Source organism: Takifugu rubripes, chromosome 4 (genome assembly GCF_901000725.2).
Source record: "Takifugu rubripes chromosome 4, fTakRub1.2, whole genome shotgun sequence".
Lineage (NCBI taxonomy): Eukaryota > Metazoa > Chordata > Actinopteri > Tetraodontiformes > Tetraodontidae > Takifugu > Takifugu rubripes.
Genome location: NC_042288.1, coordinates 10,736,574 through 10,755,259, shown reverse-complemented (window position 1 = coordinate 10,755,259; position 18,686 = coordinate 10,736,574). Strand labels below are relative to the sequence as shown.

The 18,686-nt window shown below is 47.4% G+C and overlaps 1 protein-coding gene across 4 annotated transcripts; it reads left to right on the top strand.

Annotated features, from left to right (window-relative positions):
• Positions 1 to 1,718: 1,718 nt before the first annotated feature.
• Positions 1,719 to 18,655, top strand: col17a1b (collagen, type XVII, alpha 1b). 4 transcript variants are annotated; one of them, XM_029835091.1, is made up of 57 exons: positions 1,719 to 2,076; positions 2,592 to 2,724; positions 3,013 to 3,077; positions 4,669 to 4,719; positions 4,868 to 4,975; positions 5,859 to 6,155; positions 6,234 to 6,290; positions 6,372 to 6,407; positions 6,523 to 6,573; positions 7,356 to 7,502; positions 7,852 to 8,463; positions 8,608 to 8,691; positions 8,763 to 8,825; positions 8,908 to 9,069; positions 9,216 to 9,305; positions 9,392 to 9,436; positions 9,511 to 9,654; positions 10,055 to 10,405; positions 10,628 to 10,915; positions 11,653 to 11,703; positions 11,796 to 11,813; positions 11,937 to 11,963; positions 12,038 to 12,091; positions 12,173 to 12,268; positions 12,358 to 12,393; positions 12,489 to 12,515; positions 12,587 to 12,640; positions 12,734 to 12,769; positions 12,844 to 12,906; positions 13,216 to 13,251; positions 13,321 to 13,392; positions 13,475 to 13,501; positions 13,620 to 13,655; positions 13,739 to 13,774; positions 13,858 to 13,938; positions 14,019 to 14,054; positions 14,124 to 14,198; positions 14,344 to 14,415; positions 14,522 to 14,563; positions 14,653 to 14,712; positions 14,785 to 14,844; positions 14,929 to 14,955; positions 15,040 to 15,081; positions 15,174 to 15,260; positions 15,372 to 15,410; positions 15,492 to 15,608; positions 15,679 to 15,798; positions 15,869 to 15,973; positions 16,045 to 16,179; positions 16,259 to 16,378; positions 16,469 to 16,645; positions 16,864 to 17,001; positions 17,083 to 17,295; positions 17,372 to 17,536; positions 17,619 to 17,699; positions 17,770 to 17,853; positions 17,936 to 18,655. In XM_029835091.1, exons 3-57 carry the CDS (start codon positions 3,023 to 3,025, stop codon positions 17,995 to 17,997), a joined length of 5,448 nt encoding a protein of 1,815 aa, XP_029690951.1. In that variant the 5' UTR covers positions 1,719 to 2,076; positions 2,592 to 2,724; positions 3,013 to 3,022; the 3' UTR covers positions 17,998 to 18,655. The 4 variants fall into 4 exon arrangements, with proteins under 4 accessions (XP_029690951.1, XP_029690949.1, XP_029690950.1 ...); XM_029835089.1 differs by lacking the exon at positions 2,592 to 2,724; XM_029835090.1 differs by lacking the exon at positions 2,592 to 2,724 and having other exon boundaries at positions 3,010 to 3,077.
• Positions 18,656 to 18,686: the final 31 nt, after the last annotated feature.

Sequence of the window (18,686 nt, the reverse complement as noted above, 5' to 3'; positions counted from 1 at the left end):
GGCTAAGTGAGAATCCCAGTCAGAAACCCAAATCCGTACTCATATATTTACAGCCTAGTGTCCGGCATTTGCAGGGTCTTAATATCCACAAGTTGCAACACTCTCGCAAGCTAATATCTAAGAATTGTCTGCAGCTGATGGATAATTTCTATGTTCAGCATGCAAATAATGACATAAACTGCCTTGTTACCATTCGGCACAGTTTCAGTTATCTTTATCAGCTAAAAAAACAGGGGAGGGAAGTTAAGGTGAGGCATGAAGTTCCAGAAACATAACCCTGAATGTGACTGCATGCAGAGTTTTCCTGGTCAGCTGAGGACAGACACTCGTGACATCCTGCCACCGACGCTAATTTAGTGGAAATGTTAAAGAAGCAAGGCTTGTCTGGGTGCCCACATGACACACTGAGAGAAGACTGAGCATGGCATTAGTTGCCTACCTAACCTTTCTCCTTTTGGACGTGCAATTTCACACGGATAATTTCCAGGAATGCAGGTACAAGGACAACAAAGCAAAGCTGAGCAGACAGAAGTAGAGCAAGAGCCCTAAAGATTAAACCCAAGGGGCTAAAATTAAGTTTCAGGTTTAAGACCCATAAACTGAGTATGCAGGTACAGAGAAAAATCCCTCTCTTGTCTGACCACACAAAAAGTTCTGCTTCCCTGGAATTTGTTCTGATTTTTTCTGACACTCTGCTTTTGAAGCTCAACAGAGAAAAGCTCCATCAAAGTCTAATACAAAAACCTCATTTTCATTTGTAGTGAACAACAAACACTTTGTGCCTGGTAGAGAACAAGTACCTGCACGCGGGAGACAAACTAATATTCATACAACAGTTCTGGCGGTGCGGGATAATTAATGAGTGTTTACTGCAGGATAATCTGGTCTCTTTGCAATAACTTTCTGCTAACAACACCCCGTTTTTTCAGGGCATTAAACAAGTCTGCACTAAGACTGCTGTTATCTTCAAAACCAGCCGTTGTTTTTTTTTTTTTTTTTAAAAAAAAGGGAACCAGAAAAAGCCAGATCCTCTCTCTCTATCTCCCTCTTTTATTGACCCCCGTGGGATCTGTTATTGTAAACCACCCCCTTTCCGTTAGATATGGCATCCTACAAGCCTGCGCACGGAGCAGATCCTCCTCTGGTACACTGTCCTTGGGTCCATTTGTTTTCCAGTTTGAGCGAACCGGAGTCATGCTCCCTGTGACTCACGCAGGGTGGGTAGATGTCCGCACAGGGTGTGGCGAGTGAGGGAATTAAAGCATCCAATTTGAATCAAAAACTCAAAATGCAGAAATGCAAGTTAATTGAGGAGGGTGGGGAGGCACTGTTCTTATAGCCGCGGGTGAATCAACTATGGAAACGTTGCTATTGCGCGTTTTGAGCCAAAAATATTAATAATATACTGATCCCTCACATGGAAAACTAGCGTGCAAAGGCGCAGAAATCACTGCTATTCACTCTCATAGGCTACATTTGTGGTAAAATGCAGTTTTATGTAATAAGTTGGCTGCCTTTTTAAGGATTAACTATATGTTCCGTTTCCACTTCCAGAGCGCGCACGCTGCTGATGCGTTCCAGCTGGAGTTAACAGAAACTGCAGACCCCGAAGTGGCAGAAAAAAAAATCTACGAAAAGAATCAGAGACGGGGGGAGCCCTTCTCCTCAAATTACTCCTTCCCACCCACCTCCCACCCAAACTTCTCCCGTTTCAATAGCGGTGCGTAAAAGCACCAGCGGGAGGAGTTCATCACTTTCTTTTTTTGACGGTCCACTGTCTGTGTTTGGAGAGGCGGCTGCCAACTTAATTGATTCCCTCGGGCGCGTCTTTTAAAGCTCCGGCTCTTCGTGCCGTCTGCTACACCTGCCTGCCAAACTGTGGCGCTGATGGGCGCGGCTGGGACCGCTGCCCAAACCTCTGTTTTTACTTGTCTGGGAAAGTTGGAGGAAAACGCACAAAAGCACCGGGGACTTTAAGAACATCCCACCACGGGGCGTCAGTGGCCTCATACAAAGACTTTTCCTCCTCTGTCGCTCCATCTCGGGACGAATTTGGACTGACCAGGCTGTTCGAAGGTAGGAAGATTACTGCAATAGTCTCGAAATGTAAAACAAACAATTTTTTTTTACACGGGATTGTTTGAATGGTTTCTTCCCACCTGGTTGTTGAAACTCTGCACTAACAGCTCCGGAACTTTGGTGACAGGCTCTCTCATTATTATTTGACATTTTCTTTAAACATTCTGTCTTCCTACAAGAAAACATTCTTCTTCCCTGCAGATTCTCTTGCTCTTTGTAGCATCTATAAAATTAGTCTGTTATGTGATATCAGGATAGTTCTACATGTGCTTTTGCTGCGCTATTTACATCTCTCTAAATATACTGCAGGACCTGGTCAGCCTAGTTTCCTGTTATAGAGGCTTACTTTTACTGTGAGAATCAGGCGAAGAAGACCTGCACAAGTGTTACATTATAATAAACCTCACTTTTTTCAAAGCCAAAGTGTGTTAGGAACTTGTCAAATGTGTTTCTCCTTTTCTGGTTCCGAGCTTTATATAAAAGTGAGCAGTCCATGAATCATGTGGTTAAAGGTCCTTGGCTGGCAGGGTGTGGTGAGAAGATAGTCTCCTGGAGCTGTGCAGTGATCCCCTGGTCTGTTGTGCTCTTTTGTTAGTTTGGATTTCAAAGGCACAAAGCGAATAGAACTTCTATTGAAACCCACAGGTGACGTTTTGCAGCTTTTGTAGACTCACAGTCATCATTATTGACATTAAAAACACTGACGTGAGAGCTGGAGGTGATGTCGGGCCTCTTATTTTTGCCCCGAGTGTAATAAAGAATCTGCTTTATTGTCTTAAAATGGCATGATTTCATAGGCCCGGTGTTCCTGGAATGTCCAAGTCAGCAGATGTTTCCTTAAATGCCGTTTATTCCTCAGTTAGAATGGAAAAAGTAGACTTAACAACTTTTAGCAGCACAAGCGCGCTCAACGCTCTGCCATCGTCCCAGCAGATAAAATGGGATGGACGACTTAACGAGACAGATGGACATCTCAGGAGGCAAGTCAGAGGAAAAGGGTGAGCGTTCAAAATCCATGTGTCTGCATTTTAAACCATTCCTCTTAGTTTAGTTCACATTCAGCGAAAGCTTCATCCAAAGCAACAATCACAAAGTTTCATGTGATACAGAAACATTTGTCCTTTGACGTCCCGCTGACGGATCGCCGTTGTTTACGTCGGTTAAGTCTGCAGTTAAAAATACACGAAGCTCTGGAGTTGCTGGGTGATGCTTTTGTCTGTCCTGTGACGGCTTTACTGCCACTAACATCCCGGCATGCTTGCACCACGCTCAGATTTCCACTTCTGCTGCTCTCTCAGGGCGTTAGGGTTAGGGTTAGTCATCCTCGGGGGTTTTCTTCAGCAGTCACGGACGATTGTAAGCAGACACCTTAACGTCACCTCACGACTTCTGACACGGGGTGAAAGAACACCTAATTATATGCCCGATCTGAGAGCAGCAGCAGACCAGTTGCTTCCTCTTCCTCCGTTAAATTGCACATTTGTTATGGAAGATATGGAGCCGTTTGGCGCCGCCCAGACTTTTTATGGTCCGGCCGCTCCAAAGATGAACAAAAGCCAACACCAGTCTTTAAACCTTGAACCTGTAACAGGCCGAAGTTCCAAAAATGGAAGGAGGAGGAGTGCAGAAGTGAAACTGAAATGGAATTCTCTTTATCTCTAACAGAATCCAACAACGTGCCTTCTGGTGGAAGAGGTTATTAAATCAATGATCAGCACACAGTTTATTATAAACATTAAGATATCAACTCAGACCCTTTTGCTCCTTAAAGGGAAGAGATGGTGGTCAAACAGAACAAGTTGAGCGAGTTCTTTTCCTAACACTCCTTTTTAATCACTGCTTAACAACACCAATTTGTCCTTTGTTTTATTTGTTTTGTGTTGATTTCATCCAAAAATATTGTCAGAACAGGTGAGCCTTAATATAGGACATGATATTAATGCGCTGGAGCTGATAAATGTGTTAAAAGTTACTTTGCCATCATAAAATAACTTTTTGAAATCAGCTCGTTCCTTCAATTTGCCGACTCCTCGTTTTAAAAGGTCACTTCCTGCCCAGTGACATGATGGTCACCTGATCACCACACCAGGATGTTTAGGCACTTAATGAGTTAAGGTTAATCATTTAGCCAGTTAGGATCGAGTTTAAGGACGTTCAAAGTCTCTTATGGATTGAATCATGATCCAAAAACTTAATTATGCTCAGCTAAGATCAAAAAACATTTATTAAAGGGTGTTTTTCATGGTCTGATTTCCTTTTTTGTTCTTTTTTTTTAACCTGCATCATCTTTTCTGTTTGCATGAATGAACCAGATTTTCTTTTTTTAACCACCCAATTAAAAAAGCAAACTTCCTACTTTTCCAAAACCATCCATCTGTAACATTCCAATACAAATCATCTGTCCCATGTTTGACCCTTTAACAGTCAGATCGACTGATCCAGGTACTAGTCTCATCCCCCCTGCGTTGTTATTGTAAACCCCGGAATGTCCTGCACCTGTCAATCACTCAGCACACCCTCCAAGAGCGGTGTGAAGACTGTTATCATCATCACTGTTCTCTAACTTACGCTGTCCCCCCCCACCATCAGTTGTGAGGGAAACGATAACCTCCACGACCATCCTGACGTCTCTGCCGCCAAGTGAGTTCCTCTTTCTTCGCCTCACATTTGAGCAGATTATCTGTAGACGACTGGAGGGAAAGTACAGTAATTATTGTCCCATTATAGCTGTGGAGGAAGGAACCGGTGAGCAAGGCTGTTTTTGTTGTGTGTCTTCTCGTTGCTATAGAGGGAACCGGAGGATCCACTCAGCGGAATATGTCCGGCAGTGTGGGAGGGCTGGGACTGGAGAAGAATGTCTTCACGCAGAACAGCAATGGAACGTATTTCTCTTCATGTGAGGGCAAATTTCCACTCCACCTCTCCGAAGTGGAAAATCTGTGGTTGCGAGACCCTTAAAACCTTCACCGTCACAATCGTTTTCTGTCACTTATGGTTGATTATCAGCTGAGACAGACAAACAAACGGCGTGTCAGCGATAATGATGCTGCGGCTCAACATTTAGTTGTTTTTCCTTGGAATTTAGATGCCTTATTTTTCTGTATGGGTCAGTTTATGTGATTTAAATGTTATAAGTTAAGCATCTGCAGCTGATATAACAGATCAGTTAAACACTATCTTATTCAAAGATCCATTGTGTTCATAATCTATTTTCAGAAACTCCACTTATCGCTGTGTTTCATGTACTTTTAGAAGTGTTATTTCTATAAATATTGACACGGGTCCCCCTCCGTGGGTGCTTTGGGATTTCTACAGAGCCCTGTAATGGACAAACAAGCTAGAATTCAAACACAATATTTGTTTGGATTACTCGTCCTTTCACTTCCTGGCAGCCTTTGTGCAAAATGTCCTCAAGCCAGTTGACTGGTTCAGCAAAATTTTAAAAAAGTGTTGGAATTTATGCTCAACAAAGTCGGCAGACAGTTAATGGAGGATTTCTTTTAGAGCGTGGCACAATTGCTAAATACAGCGCAGCGCTGGTTTCCCTGGCGACGCTGCCGTGTCTCGGGAAAACACGTTTAAGTCACGGGCAGATTTGCGTGCACGGCTGAGAAAAGCATTTAAAGTAAATTAATGTCAACGCTTTGTGTCGTGCACGTGAGGGAGGTGAGGAATTGGAATTGTGTGACTCAGGAATATTCCCCCCTTGAAGTGTCAACACTGCAGACAGGAAACAGTCGCAGGAAATCCAAAACATCCCACGTGCTTTGTTCCTGCAGCCTCCGTAGGTGTGAGCAGCAGCTACAGCTCCTCGGGGGTGTACCTGGGAGAGGACTCCTCTGGAGGGGGCGAGGTGGGCCTGAGGTATGGCGAAGGGTACGGAAGCGGGAGCGGGAGCGGCGGTGGCGGCGGCGGCGGCGGCGGCAGCGGGAGCTACGTGGTGAGCTCCGTGTCAAAGGTCAGGTCCAGCTCCTCGGGAGGGGCCAGGAGGGCGCAGGGTGCCGGCTCATCGGGAGGGGTGTCGCCAGGTTTCCGGGAGAGGAAGGTTGTGTCGAGCCGCTCGGGAGGTTACGATGGTGAGTGTTGGCTTCAGGAAACAGCCGTAAAGAAGGAGCCGTTAACATTTGTGCTGCTATTGTGCGCTTTTCTTCTAGGAAGTTCTAGTGCTAATTCCTCTCCTGAATTTACACGCAAAGATTATGGAATCTATTGTGAGTGGGAGCAGCAGTTTTCCTCATGATACACGTGTGTATATTTTGGTTTTTCCACTCTTTTGTCTGTTTTCTGTGCAGGCTCCAGCACCACAAGAGGGAGGAGTGAAAGCAGAGGTATTCAGTGACCCCCTCCCGCCCCCACCATTACTTCTGGACTATCCGGCTCCTTGTTTTCATCTTATTAAATTGGGATTTGTTTGTTGATTGTGATTTCTTTCTCCCCTCTCAGAGAGTGAGATCAGGGCCAGACTGCAGAGTGCCTCCCCGTCAGCCAGCAGATGTGAGTCCGAAGCCTCTTTAATTGCACTTATTAAAAATGAAAAGACAACATTTGAAAAGTTGAGCATTGTTGAGCGTTGATCACGTTGCTGCCAGCTCATCACCCCCCCGAGTCCTGTACGGAGGCCCGGCCCCACCCTTGAGAAATTTTAATTAGTAACACATGCGCAGTTTCCTCAGACTGCTGGGTCCGTTTGCATTGTGCTCATGCAGGGAGGCAGCAGAGGGGTGGGTTTTGTGGTGGCCACAATGGCACATATGAGTCACTGTTTGCAGTGTTTCCCCCCCAGTTTGAAGCAGAACAGTGGAAAGTGGGAGTGTGGCAGCAGCTGAATGCTCCCCCTGCTGACGGTGGTGCACAACTGTCAGGATTTGCTGCACGGTCGCATTTTTTCTGTATCGTCAGCAGAGACGGACGAATAACAGCCCGAGATCAAGGCTGTGGGCGCATGCTTCTGACAAATGCTGTCTTAAAATGTTGAATTAAAGTCACCTCATAGGGGTTTTTTACAGATCTGCTATGTCAGATCAAGAGTAAGTTTCATTTATATTCTCATTAACATAGATTTTTATATTCATATTGACATAGATCCCCCTCACGTGGGCGCTATAATGCTATAATCAATGCTACAATCACATTTTCACTAACCTAAGAAAGGGACATTTTTAAAAAAGCTAATTACCCAACATCATTAGCCTGATATCAGAGTTTAAACAGATGAACTGAATGTCCAGAATATCTGTTGCACAGGTTTCTAACATTGTTTGTGCCCCTGCTGGCAGGGACTGAGCTGGATGACGTGAAGAAGCTGCTGAAGGGTCGCTCCAGCAGCGTGAGCCCCACTCGCTCCTCCAACGCCTCCATCACCGTGCCCGTCCCCAAGAAGGCCACCGTGGAAACCCAGACCATCTCTGTGGCCGCTCAGTCGGGTATGCCCTTACTGGAGTAACACATTCTCTGCATGCACAGACGCCTTGCCTCCTCCTCTAAAGGGAAGGGGTTTAAAATGGGCCCCCTGTTTGTCCCTGCTGGGTATCTCGTTACATTCGCAGCCTTAGGAGGATTAGCATCTGGTTTCCAGGAAGATAAATCATTTGAGTGATTGCAGTTATCAGACCACACTTCCAGGTTCCTGCCTGACTGTTGTACAACAGCTGGAGCATTAAAAGATCGGGTTGACGTACAGATTCTGTGACATAGAAAAGCAGCAGTAAGAGAAATGCTGATGAATTCTGGAGACGGGGATGATTAAAAACCTGTTTTCGTACTCTCCTACAGGTATGTCCTTTGACTCTGGTGCCATATCAAACGGCTTCAACACCATCGATTCGGGCCTGTACGACAACGCGCTGCTCTCTGGCCAGGTGGACGCTGGTGCGAGGTCAGGACAGTATGACGTCACCATGAAATCAGGCCAGTATCAGACTACACTGCAGTCCAGCCAGTTTGGGGGCAGTTTGGCGTCCGGCCAGTTCGATTCTGGTGTAAAATCAGCCCAGTATGACACCAGTCTGAAATCAGCCCAGTATGACACCAGTCTGAAATCAGCCCAGTATGACACTGGTGCCAGGTCAGCCCAGTATGACACTGGTGCCAGGTCAGCCCAGTATGACACTGGTGCCAGGTCAGGCCACTATGACACTGGTGCCAGGTCAGGCCACTATGATTTGAGCTACAAATCAGCCCAGTATGGCAGCGGCGTGAGAGCGGGCCAGTATGACACACTGGACGGCGTACTTCCTGCTTTCACTTGGTCCACCACCACCCTGCCCTCCGCTTCCACCACAGCGGTCGCCGGCAACACCAGCACGTACACCTACCAGGCCAGCAGCAACAACGCGGCCGGAGGATCCTCACCAGTCAGCCTCACGCTGCCCTCGTCCCTGTCAGGTGAGCAAAAACAGCCTTCAGAAAAAGGGGGGTTCGGGGCCGTTCAGTGTACGTCAGCATGTTCTCCCTGGGCCTGCGGGGGTTTCCTCTGGGTGCTCTGCTTTCCAAAACCTGCACCTTAAACTCAACCCCTCTTGTGTCCAGTTTATGGCTTCCAGAACAATCTGGCTCCCGCCTCTGGCAGCGTGCTCACCACCAGTGGAGCTAACGCCAATGCTAACGTAGGCGGTAGGTATTTTTTTCTCACATGTTTTTAATGTTTAAAGACTGTTTTTCTAGCATGTTTATGTCTCCTGTAGGTTACGGCGTTCCGAAGAACATGTCATATGGCACCGGCGTCGCAAGCACTGGACTATCTACAAGTCAGTATAGCTCGGTTAGGACTGGGTTAAAGCGGTAAAATCCTGATTTATGACTGCTTTTTTTTTTTTTTGTAAATATCAGCCACTAGATCCCAAATCGATGACGTTTATAAGAGAGACCAGAAAATCCTGATGTCAGACAAGGAAAACGTGTCTGGCAAGCGGGAGACTGAAACACTGATTCTGGCGAAAGACAGCGGCAAGCAGTTCACCAGCGGCGGCAGCAGCGTGCACTTGAGAGGAGGTGAGCGGCGCGACTGCTGCCCCCTCCTGGACAGACAGAGCAACGCAACACAGAGGGATTTCTTCGCCTCTTCCGTCACATGTTCCTGTTCTGCTGTTCTGTAGCCACTTCACGCTAAAACAGCTTTAATTCTTTATGGTTTGCAGGGTCGGTGTCAGGAGATTCAATGAAAGAGAAGCTCTTAACAAACTACGGAGAGACCATGAAGCTGAAGGCAGACACTGGCAACTCTTACTGTGAGGACACAAGTTCACCCCCCACCCCCCCCCCCAAAAAAATGCTCTTTTAAATTTAGAAAAATAACGATTCACTCTTTGTACAGATGGATCATCTGGAGTCGTCATGAAAGACAAAGCCACTTTTGCTGGTACGCTGGACCGGCCAGTGTTTACGTCTTGTGATGTCACAGTTTGACCGAGCTGGATTTTGGCTCTCTTTCAGAGATCCACAGGGACAGCGGGATCTTCGGGGGCGGGGGGCTGTGCTGCTGCTCCGACGCCTGCTGCTCCTGGTGGAAGTGGCTGCTGGGCCTCCTCCTCCTCCTGCTGCTCCTGCTGGGACTCCTGTTTGGGCTCATCGCCCTGGGTAAGGCCGCCTGGTGTGACGTGCGGAGATTTGATGGGACGGAATGAAACCAGGAATCATGAGATTTTCCATGCATCTGCAGCCCGGGAGTGGCCAGTTTAGCAGCAATAAAATGGGAGTTAGCTTTTACAGGCTGGTGAACGTTATTTCACCGAGCTGCTAAGAGCTGCAGTCGGAGCTCTTTTTCCCTGGAAACTTGAGCCGCGGGCACAAACTTAACTGGCCGGGCTGGTGTTGGGTGTCAGGGGGGCAGAACATTGATGACATCATGGACCTCCTCCTTGTTGTCCTGCAGGTTTTAGTCCAGGTTTTAGCTTATGTGATGGTACTGAGGGAAGGAACGAAGGGGAGCAGCTCAACTCCTGGAGTGTTTGATGACCTTTGATTGTCCCCTTTTCAGCCGAGGACGTGAGGAAGCTGAAGAACCGAGTGGCCGGCCTGGAGGCCGAGTCCTCGGTCGCCGCCGCTCGCCTCAGTCGTCTGTCCGGTTCTTCCACTCACATCAACACGCACGTGGGAGGAACCAGCCACACTGACCACAACGTGCACCTGGGAGCAGGAGGCGGGGCCTCAGGCACACACATAGGAATTACCACTGGCTCCAACGGTGGCCGTGGGACCGATGTCCTGGTTGGAGGCGGGGCTGGAGGCGCCAGTGGAGGCGGGGCTGGAGGCGCTGGTACCAGCTTGAGTGGCGGCACCAGCAGTTCAAGTTCCAGCTCCGCATCTGGTGGTACCAGCCATTCAGGAAGTGGAGGTGCTGGTACTGGTCACAGTGGAAGTGCCGGTACCAGTTATGGTGGAGGTGCTGGTACCGGTCACAGTGGAAGTGCCGGTACCAGTTATGGTGGAGGTGCCGGTACCAGTTATGGTGGAGGTGCTGGTACCGGTCACAGTGGAGGTGCCGGTACCAGTTTCGGTGGAGGTGCTGGTACCGGTCACAGTGGAGGTGCTGGTACCGGTCACAGTGGAGGTGCTGGTACCAGTTTCGGTGGAGGTGCTGGTACCGGTCACAGTGGAGGTGCTGGTACCAGTTATGGTGGAGGTGCCGGTACCAGGTTCGGAGGAGGCGAGGGAACCAGCACCAGTTACAGTTCTGGCACCAGCCTCAGCAGCGGTAGTGGTGGAGCCGCTGGTACCACCTTTACTGGTGTCACTGGGTACGGAACTGGGGAGAGTGGAGGACGCACGGACCTGGTGGCTCTGCAGGTGCTCATCCAGCACACGCTGAGAGCAGAAATGGAGTCAGAGGCCTTCAGAGGTACTGCACACACACCAACACACACATAAACACACACTAACACACACATAAACACACACAAACACACACATGAACACACACCAACACACACATAAACACACACTAACACACACATAAACACACACCAACACACATGTGAACACACACCAACACACACATAAACACACACCAACTCAAACATGAACACACTAAGACACACATAAACACACACCAACACACACGTGATCACACACCAGCACACACATGAACACACACTAACACACACATAAACACACACCAACACACACGTGAACACACACCAACTCAAACATGAACACACTAAGACACACATAAACACACACCAACACACACATAAACACACACCAACACACACATGATCACACACCAGCACACACATGAACACACACCAACACACACGTGAACACACACCAACACACACATAAACACACACCAACTCAAACATGAACACACTAAGACACACATAAACACACACCAACACACACGTGATCACACACCAGCACACACATGAACACACACTAACACACACATAAACACACACCAACACACACGTGAACACACACCAACACACACATAAACACACACCAACACACACATGAACACACACCAACACACACATAAACACACACCAACACACACATAAACACACACCAACACACACATGAACACACACCAACACACAGGAGGGTCTGAGTTATTTCCATGCTTGTTTTGCTCAGCTTTTCTAGCCACCTCCCTGCCGGGCCAGAGGGGACTGCCTGGACCAAAAGGTTAAATTAAAATAGTCTTTGTTTCTTCACCTCCACAGACACAGTGTCGTCATGTTTGTTTAATTTGTTCTTTTCTGTTTTGTTCTTTTCAGGCGACACTGGAGCTAAAGGTTTGGAATTAAAGTAACTTATTCCAAGAAATCTGCACTTTTGTGTTTGTCTGTGTGTCTGTGTGTGTCTGTGTGTGTTTGAGTGTGTTTGTGTGATCTCATTAAGATCTTTACTGGTTTCAGGAGATACTGGCTTCCCTGGACCTCCAGGTGAGGATCAATAACAAGATGCTGCCTATTCTCTGTGGTATCATTATGTAATACATTTTGACCTTTGACCCCAGGGGTGCGGGGATATGCAGGCTCTGACGGTCCAAAGGGACAGAAAGGAAATCAAGGTACAGCTGACACCTTAAAGAGTGACTCAGCATGAACTACATGAATCCGGTGTTTTATTTCTATTTAATGTGTTTGATCAGGTGATCATGGACTGGACGGACAACCAGGTCTCAGGGGCCGCGAGGGGCCCCCTGGACCCAGAGGCGAGCCAGGACCTTCAGGCGTCGGACAGAAAGGTGACAAAGCCCGTGATGGACCTTTATCTTGTCTATAAATTCAAATCAATCTTGACTCGGTCTCTAAATCCCGGATGTGCTGGATGCAGGTGCTCCTGGAGATCATGGAGTTCCTGGTCCAAAAGGTGATTCTGATTCTCCATCAATACACAGAATTCCGTATTATAAGTGATCAAGGATCCATTAGGTATCAGTGGATAACATTTATTTTTCCTTTTAGGTGCACCTGGAGTTCCTGGATCACCTGGTCAGTTCCTGTTCAGTAGAGAATCACACTGATTCACCTGCATTCCTCTCACACACTCGCTGTTTTACCAGGTCAGCCGGGCTCACAAGGATTCCGTGGCGAGCCGGGCTCACCTGGCGCTAAAGGTCGGTGATGTTCCAGATGACTTTCTGGATTTTTAGAGTCTATCAGGCTAATGCAGATCTTTCAAACTGTTGTTTAATGAATGTTTCTTTTAGGTGACCGTGGCGATGAAGGTCACAGAGGTCCGAAGGGTCAGTGCAGCTCAGTTTAAGCTACAGTATCTAAAATGTGTGCAGTTCTCTTAGGAATCTGTCCCTTTCTTCAGGTGATGTTGGTTTACCTGGTCTGCAAGGGCCGGCAGGAGAAAAGGGAACCAAAGGATCGATGGGTGAGAGTCAGAACCTCCCAACTCTTAGGCGATATCATTGTTTGAGAGAGATTAGCGTCTCCATAAATAATATGACATTGAAGAGAGGTAGAGAACTGACATTGTAAGCTACTGAAGAGGCGCTGCCATCACATCATCATCATCATCTTCATCATCACTGTTCAGCCAAATTATTTAAAGAGCTGTACAACTGACTCCGCTAGAGGGCAGCAGAGAGCAGCCGCTATGGAAGATGAAACAGAACAACACTGCCATTAATAGCTCTGTGTTAATTATAAATGTAACTATTTTTACCTTTTGTGTTTTCAGGTTATTCTGGAGTTGATGGCACCAAAGGATCAAGAGGTAAATAAGTCATGGTTATAATTAGCAGCAGCAGTTATGGTGCCTATATACATAAATTTTGGCCCTCAGGTGACCAGGGACCTGCCGGCCCTCCCGGACTGAGAGGCCCTGCTGGATCCCCTGGAGACCCTGGAGTTCCAGGTAAAAAGTGATGTCTACTCTCATTAAAACCTGCTCCTCATCTATAATCGATATCATCAGTCTCATGTCTCCTCCCCTGAAGGATCACCTGGGCTTCAAGGACCACCAGGTATGCACTGAAGAGGGCAGCATGAATCTGTTCCCCCTCTTTAATTCTCCAGCTTTCTGCAGTATAATTGACTTCAATCAGCTCAACAATGAAGGAAAACTCCTTTAATTTGTTGTAGGAATTGCAGGAAGTCCGGGAAGACCTGGCGCCAAAGGTAAACCCTATATTAGACGTTCTGCTGTCTACAAGCGTGTGTTTGGTGTGTTGATCGGATGTGTCCCCGCCCGTCTGTTTCAGGAGAAATGGGTGAAGCAGGAAGAATCATCAATGCAGGTAAGAGACAACCATCATCTCTCTGAAAATGCAAAGATTTAACTGTAATGAGGAGATAAACAACCCTCACTTTTATTTCCTAGCTGGATTGTCTACTGTTGGAGTCCCAGGACCACCTGGACCGGCTGGTCCTCCAGGCCCTGCAGGAGCTCCAGGATTATCAGGCATGATCCATCCCATTAACTCTTGACAGTTCGTCTTTATCAAGAGTAAAACCACATGTTTTTATCGTTTCTTCCTCTAGGTCCCATTGGCCCCGCTGGTCTTCCTGGTCCTGCTGGTAGGATTTTTAAATCCCAGAAAAACTCCCTATATGGGACCATCGGATTCTCATAAGTTTTGCTTACAGGTGCTAAAGGTGAACGAGGAGAACCGGGAATAACCGTGAGAACGTCTGAAAGAATCAGTTCAACCAGAGCAGAGGGTAAGTCTGAGTACCAGGGTTAAGCACTGTGACGCCCCCTTGTGGTCGGGTGGTGTATGTATCAAGGGCTCCTCCCCATCAAAGCTGTCAAATTCAAACATCATCAAACGTTGCCATGGTAATGTTGAGTTTTGTTCTGCTTTAGGACAACTTTCTTCTGGTGGAGTTTCAGCATTACCTGGCCCACCTGGGCCACCCGGCCCTCCTGGACGTCCAGGTGAAGGACGCAAACCCACACACTCACACACTCCTGTTGTAAACAACATCATGAAATGTGAACTTGTTGCACTTTCTAAATATTGTTTTAAAACCTTTTTCATCAGGTGATTCAAGACAAGGACCACCGGGACCACCTGGACCTCCAGGTCAGCCAGCTAAACCACTTGCAATCCTCTGCTTCAAATACTATAACTTACAATTTCTCACATCTGATAATATAATTTCTATTATCAAGGCTATGGAAGACCAGGACCTAAAGGAGACAAAGGAGACCCAGGCTTCTCATCCAGCTCTGGTACGATCTAAACAGAACTTCTGTCTTTATGTGGCTTAGACATACGTTGGAATCCTGCTGCTCTTCTTACAGGAACATTTTACACGGGGCCACCTGGACCACCAGGACCTGCTGGTCCAAAAGGCTCATCAGGTGACCAGATGTTCTAAAGAACTCATTTACAGAACCTCTGACATCCCATTTCATGTTTGACTCACATGTGCGTCATTGTTTTAGGTTCTCCTGGACCAAGAGGATATCCAGGTACTTGTTTTTCTCCAGTAGCTGCATGATCATTGGAAGAATTCCAATAAATCTTAAGGCTAAGATATCTCATGTGTAATTAAGGTGATCCAGGCCAACCAGGAAGACCAGGAACCTCAGAGAGAAGTGAGCATCACAATGAATCACAAAGAACATGCTCATGTGATCTGTGTCCATCAGAGGTCATTTCTACTCTTGTTTGCATTTCTTCCTCACAGTTGCAACTTATAGTGGAGGAAACGGGATTCCAGGACCACCTGGTCCACCAGGACCTCAAGGACCTCCAGGACCACAAGGATTTAAAGGTAAAACTACTGTCAAACAGGAACTAGGCTTTTCACGGCTCAGTGTTTCATTATAAGACGTCTAATCACCAAGGTGTATAATGAGATCTGGGATTTTTTTTATTTTCTAAGGGGATCCTGGAGTTCCTGGAATCTCTGCTTCTTCAAGAGGTACTGAAAGTCACTGTCCTTTGAGGGCTGAAAAGCGCCGATGCATATCTTTAATTACTTTACTTTTCTCTTCCTCCTAAGGCTCCATCTCAGTCGCCTCAGGGCCTCCTGGTCCCCCAGGTCCACCTGGTCCTGCAGGCCGGCCGGGCACTTTTGCTTCTTCTACTGAGATGCACCAGTACATCTCTGAATATATAAGTATGTTTGATTTCACTGATTTTCCTGAATTAAGTCATTTAGAGACTCATTTCTGAGATGTTCCATGCAGGTAGAAACAGAGTGGTTGGATCTCCTGGACCTCCAGGTCCTCCTGGGCCTCCAGGAATCCCCGGAACCTTCTCAGGGTCTTTGGAGGACATCTCGACCAGAATTATTGCGTACATACAACGTGAGTCTTTCTCAACCGCACTTCAATTCTATGTGAACGGGGTAAACATTAATGTCCTGTGGAATTTCAGGTTCAGGTTCCAGCCTCAGCATTGGGGTTCAGGGTCCTCCAGGTCCACCCGGACCTCCTGGACCCGGGTCTTTTACGGTCAACGCGCTCATCGCCATGCTCCAGAGTAAGTAAACATGCTGCAATGCACAATGTGGATCCACCAGATTTAATTGGTCATCTCTCTCCATGATCTAGGGGAGGATGTGAGGAGATATTTGTCAGGACCACCAGGGCCACAAGGACCACCGGGACCACCAGGAACATCAGTAGGAATTTCAGCCAGTTACAGTGTGGACGAAATTGCTACATACGTCTTCAATATCATGAACAGTGAGCACAAGCGGCATAAATCAGCAACGTATCCATGGAGGTGAAGCTTGGATCTAACCTATCAAACCATCTTTGTCAGGTAGAGGGATCGCTAGAGGTCCACCTGGACCACCCGGCCCTCCTGGTCCTTCTGGTCCTTCTGGTGCAGGAGGGGCTGGCTTCACGACCGCAACGATTGACTATTACGCGTTGAGCAGAAGTAATTTTACCAAAGAGCAAAGAAATTCAAGTTGACAGAACCTGACGCTGAGGTACCGTGTGTGATCTTGTGTCTGTGTAATCGCCTCAGATCCAGAGTTCCGCTCGTGGATCAGCTCTACAACACAACAAGGTCCTCCTGGGCCGCCTGGTGTCCCAGGGCAAGCTGGACCCCCCGGGCCTCAGGGACCACCAGGAGTGTCTGCCACCGTCTATGGGGCGGGAAGTCGTGGCTACAGTTTGGAGGACATTCAGCGTTACCTGCAGAGTGAGTCAGACAAAGATGATGCACACGATAAAGACCTCGTTGGGGGCTCTTGGAGGAACTATTTCCTTCCTGCACCATGCTGCTCTAGGATAGGATCTATTCTTGGATGAGAAGTGAGCGAACTTTAGGGGTTTTGCTAGGTTAGCCATCTCTGCTAGTGTCACCCTTTGCTTTCATCCGCAAAGAAAGTGTTTTGAATGAATAATCACCATTTTCAGGCTCAGGGTTCAGAGGCGTTCCTGGCCAACCTGGTCCTCAAGGTCCACCAGGGCCGCAGGGTCCACCGGGAAGCTACAGCGCAACACTGGCCTTCCCTCGGGAGAAGATCCGTGCTGAAGTTCAGGACTATCTGTTCAGTAAGGCTCTGTTATGGTGGCCCAAGCGATCCGTCTGCCTCTCCTCTACTTTGAAGCTGAGAAACAAATGTTCTCCTTCAGGTGACAATGTTCGTCGCACATTTATTGGGCCGCCGGGGCCTCCTGGACCGAGGGGTCAAAGAGGAGAGCGAGGAGAGCCGGGGTACCTCCACAGCGAAGCGCAGAGCCTCGCGTCACATCGCAGCTCAGAACGCAGAGAGACCAACCTGAGCAGGATCTATGAGACCATGGACTACTCCACGGTTGCCAGGAGGGTCACTGACTACATCAGGAGTGAGTCCGATACAGTTTGAGTCAATGTTCGATCGGCAGCTCTAAAATGACCCTGGACTGTGTAACCATCCTCTAGGCCAAGGCATGCTGCAGGAGAATCAGGGTGACGGTCATCTGAAGACCTACTTACGGGTGCATCAAGGTCCCCCTGGTCCCCCTGGGCCCCCCGGCCCACCTGGTTACAGCCGAGTCATCGGTTCCTATGGAAACGTCACGGCGGACCTCATGGACTTCTTTAGAAGTGAGCATGGGTTCTCTGCTTCAGGGTCTAAATAGTCCATGTGATGTTGCGTCATCATGATGGGATCTGTGCTTTGTTGCAGCTCACGGCACCATCCCAGGACCTCCTGGAGGTCCAGGACCCAGGGGAGAGAGAGGGCACCCAGGACCCAAAGGAGATAAAGGTACTGGTGAAGAAACAAAGTCCGGCGGATCTTCTAAGACAAGCAGACTGAATGTTTGATGTGCCTACAGGTGATCAGGGCCAGCCAGGGTTACCAGGACTACCAGGGTCGTACACTGTTCAAATTCCTCACAGAGTGCAGAAGAGGCACGCAGGTCAGTCAGCATCTCATCAACCCGCTTCCAGGGTCACAAACACGCAGCTCAATTTAGATTTGACCTTTTTTTTCTCCCTCAGCTGCAGACAGCGAAGCGGGTGGACGGTCAAAGAAGCATCTCCGTCGCACCAGCGGTGGCTAAAGGGCAAACATGCTAATGCGTTATGACTTTTACTGTTTTTTTTTTAAGGTTCAACTGTAGAGGTAGTCAATAAAGCTCGTTTCTCTTGCCATAATTAGGTAAATAAGGACAATCCTTTGAGACAGAAAAGCAGCTTTATTAGAACAATAGATTTAGCTGCTGGTTGGTGTTTCAGACTGAATTTGTTGCGTGGATGGGAAATATTTCCGATGCTAGCTTTTTTATTTGTCAGACTAGCTTGACTTGTAAGCATTTAACACACATTTTAAGCGCACTTTGAATATTTTGTCACTGCTTGTGAGTGTCTTCTGTATTTTTTGTATATTTTTTAAGATGAGGATGTAAAGATCTGTAGTGTCGTCATGGTAACCCTTAACTTCCCCCAAATTTAGCTTGACAGTACTGTTGACTTCTCCACTTATATCAAGAATACAAGTTATGAAACTAAAATTATATGAAATATATGAAAGGTCCAGATGGTTTAGATGGCGACATCACAAATAATTGGATTGTATATATTGTGTGAGCGCACTGTAATCACTGTTTTTCTTTATAGGCTTAAATGTTGGACAGATTAAATTATGATTATGTGTTCCTACGGTTTACATGAGTTCAAACGATATATTTGAGACCCACAAATAAATCTATTTTTTGACATCTGAGTTTTGACGTGTGTGACTAAATTAAAA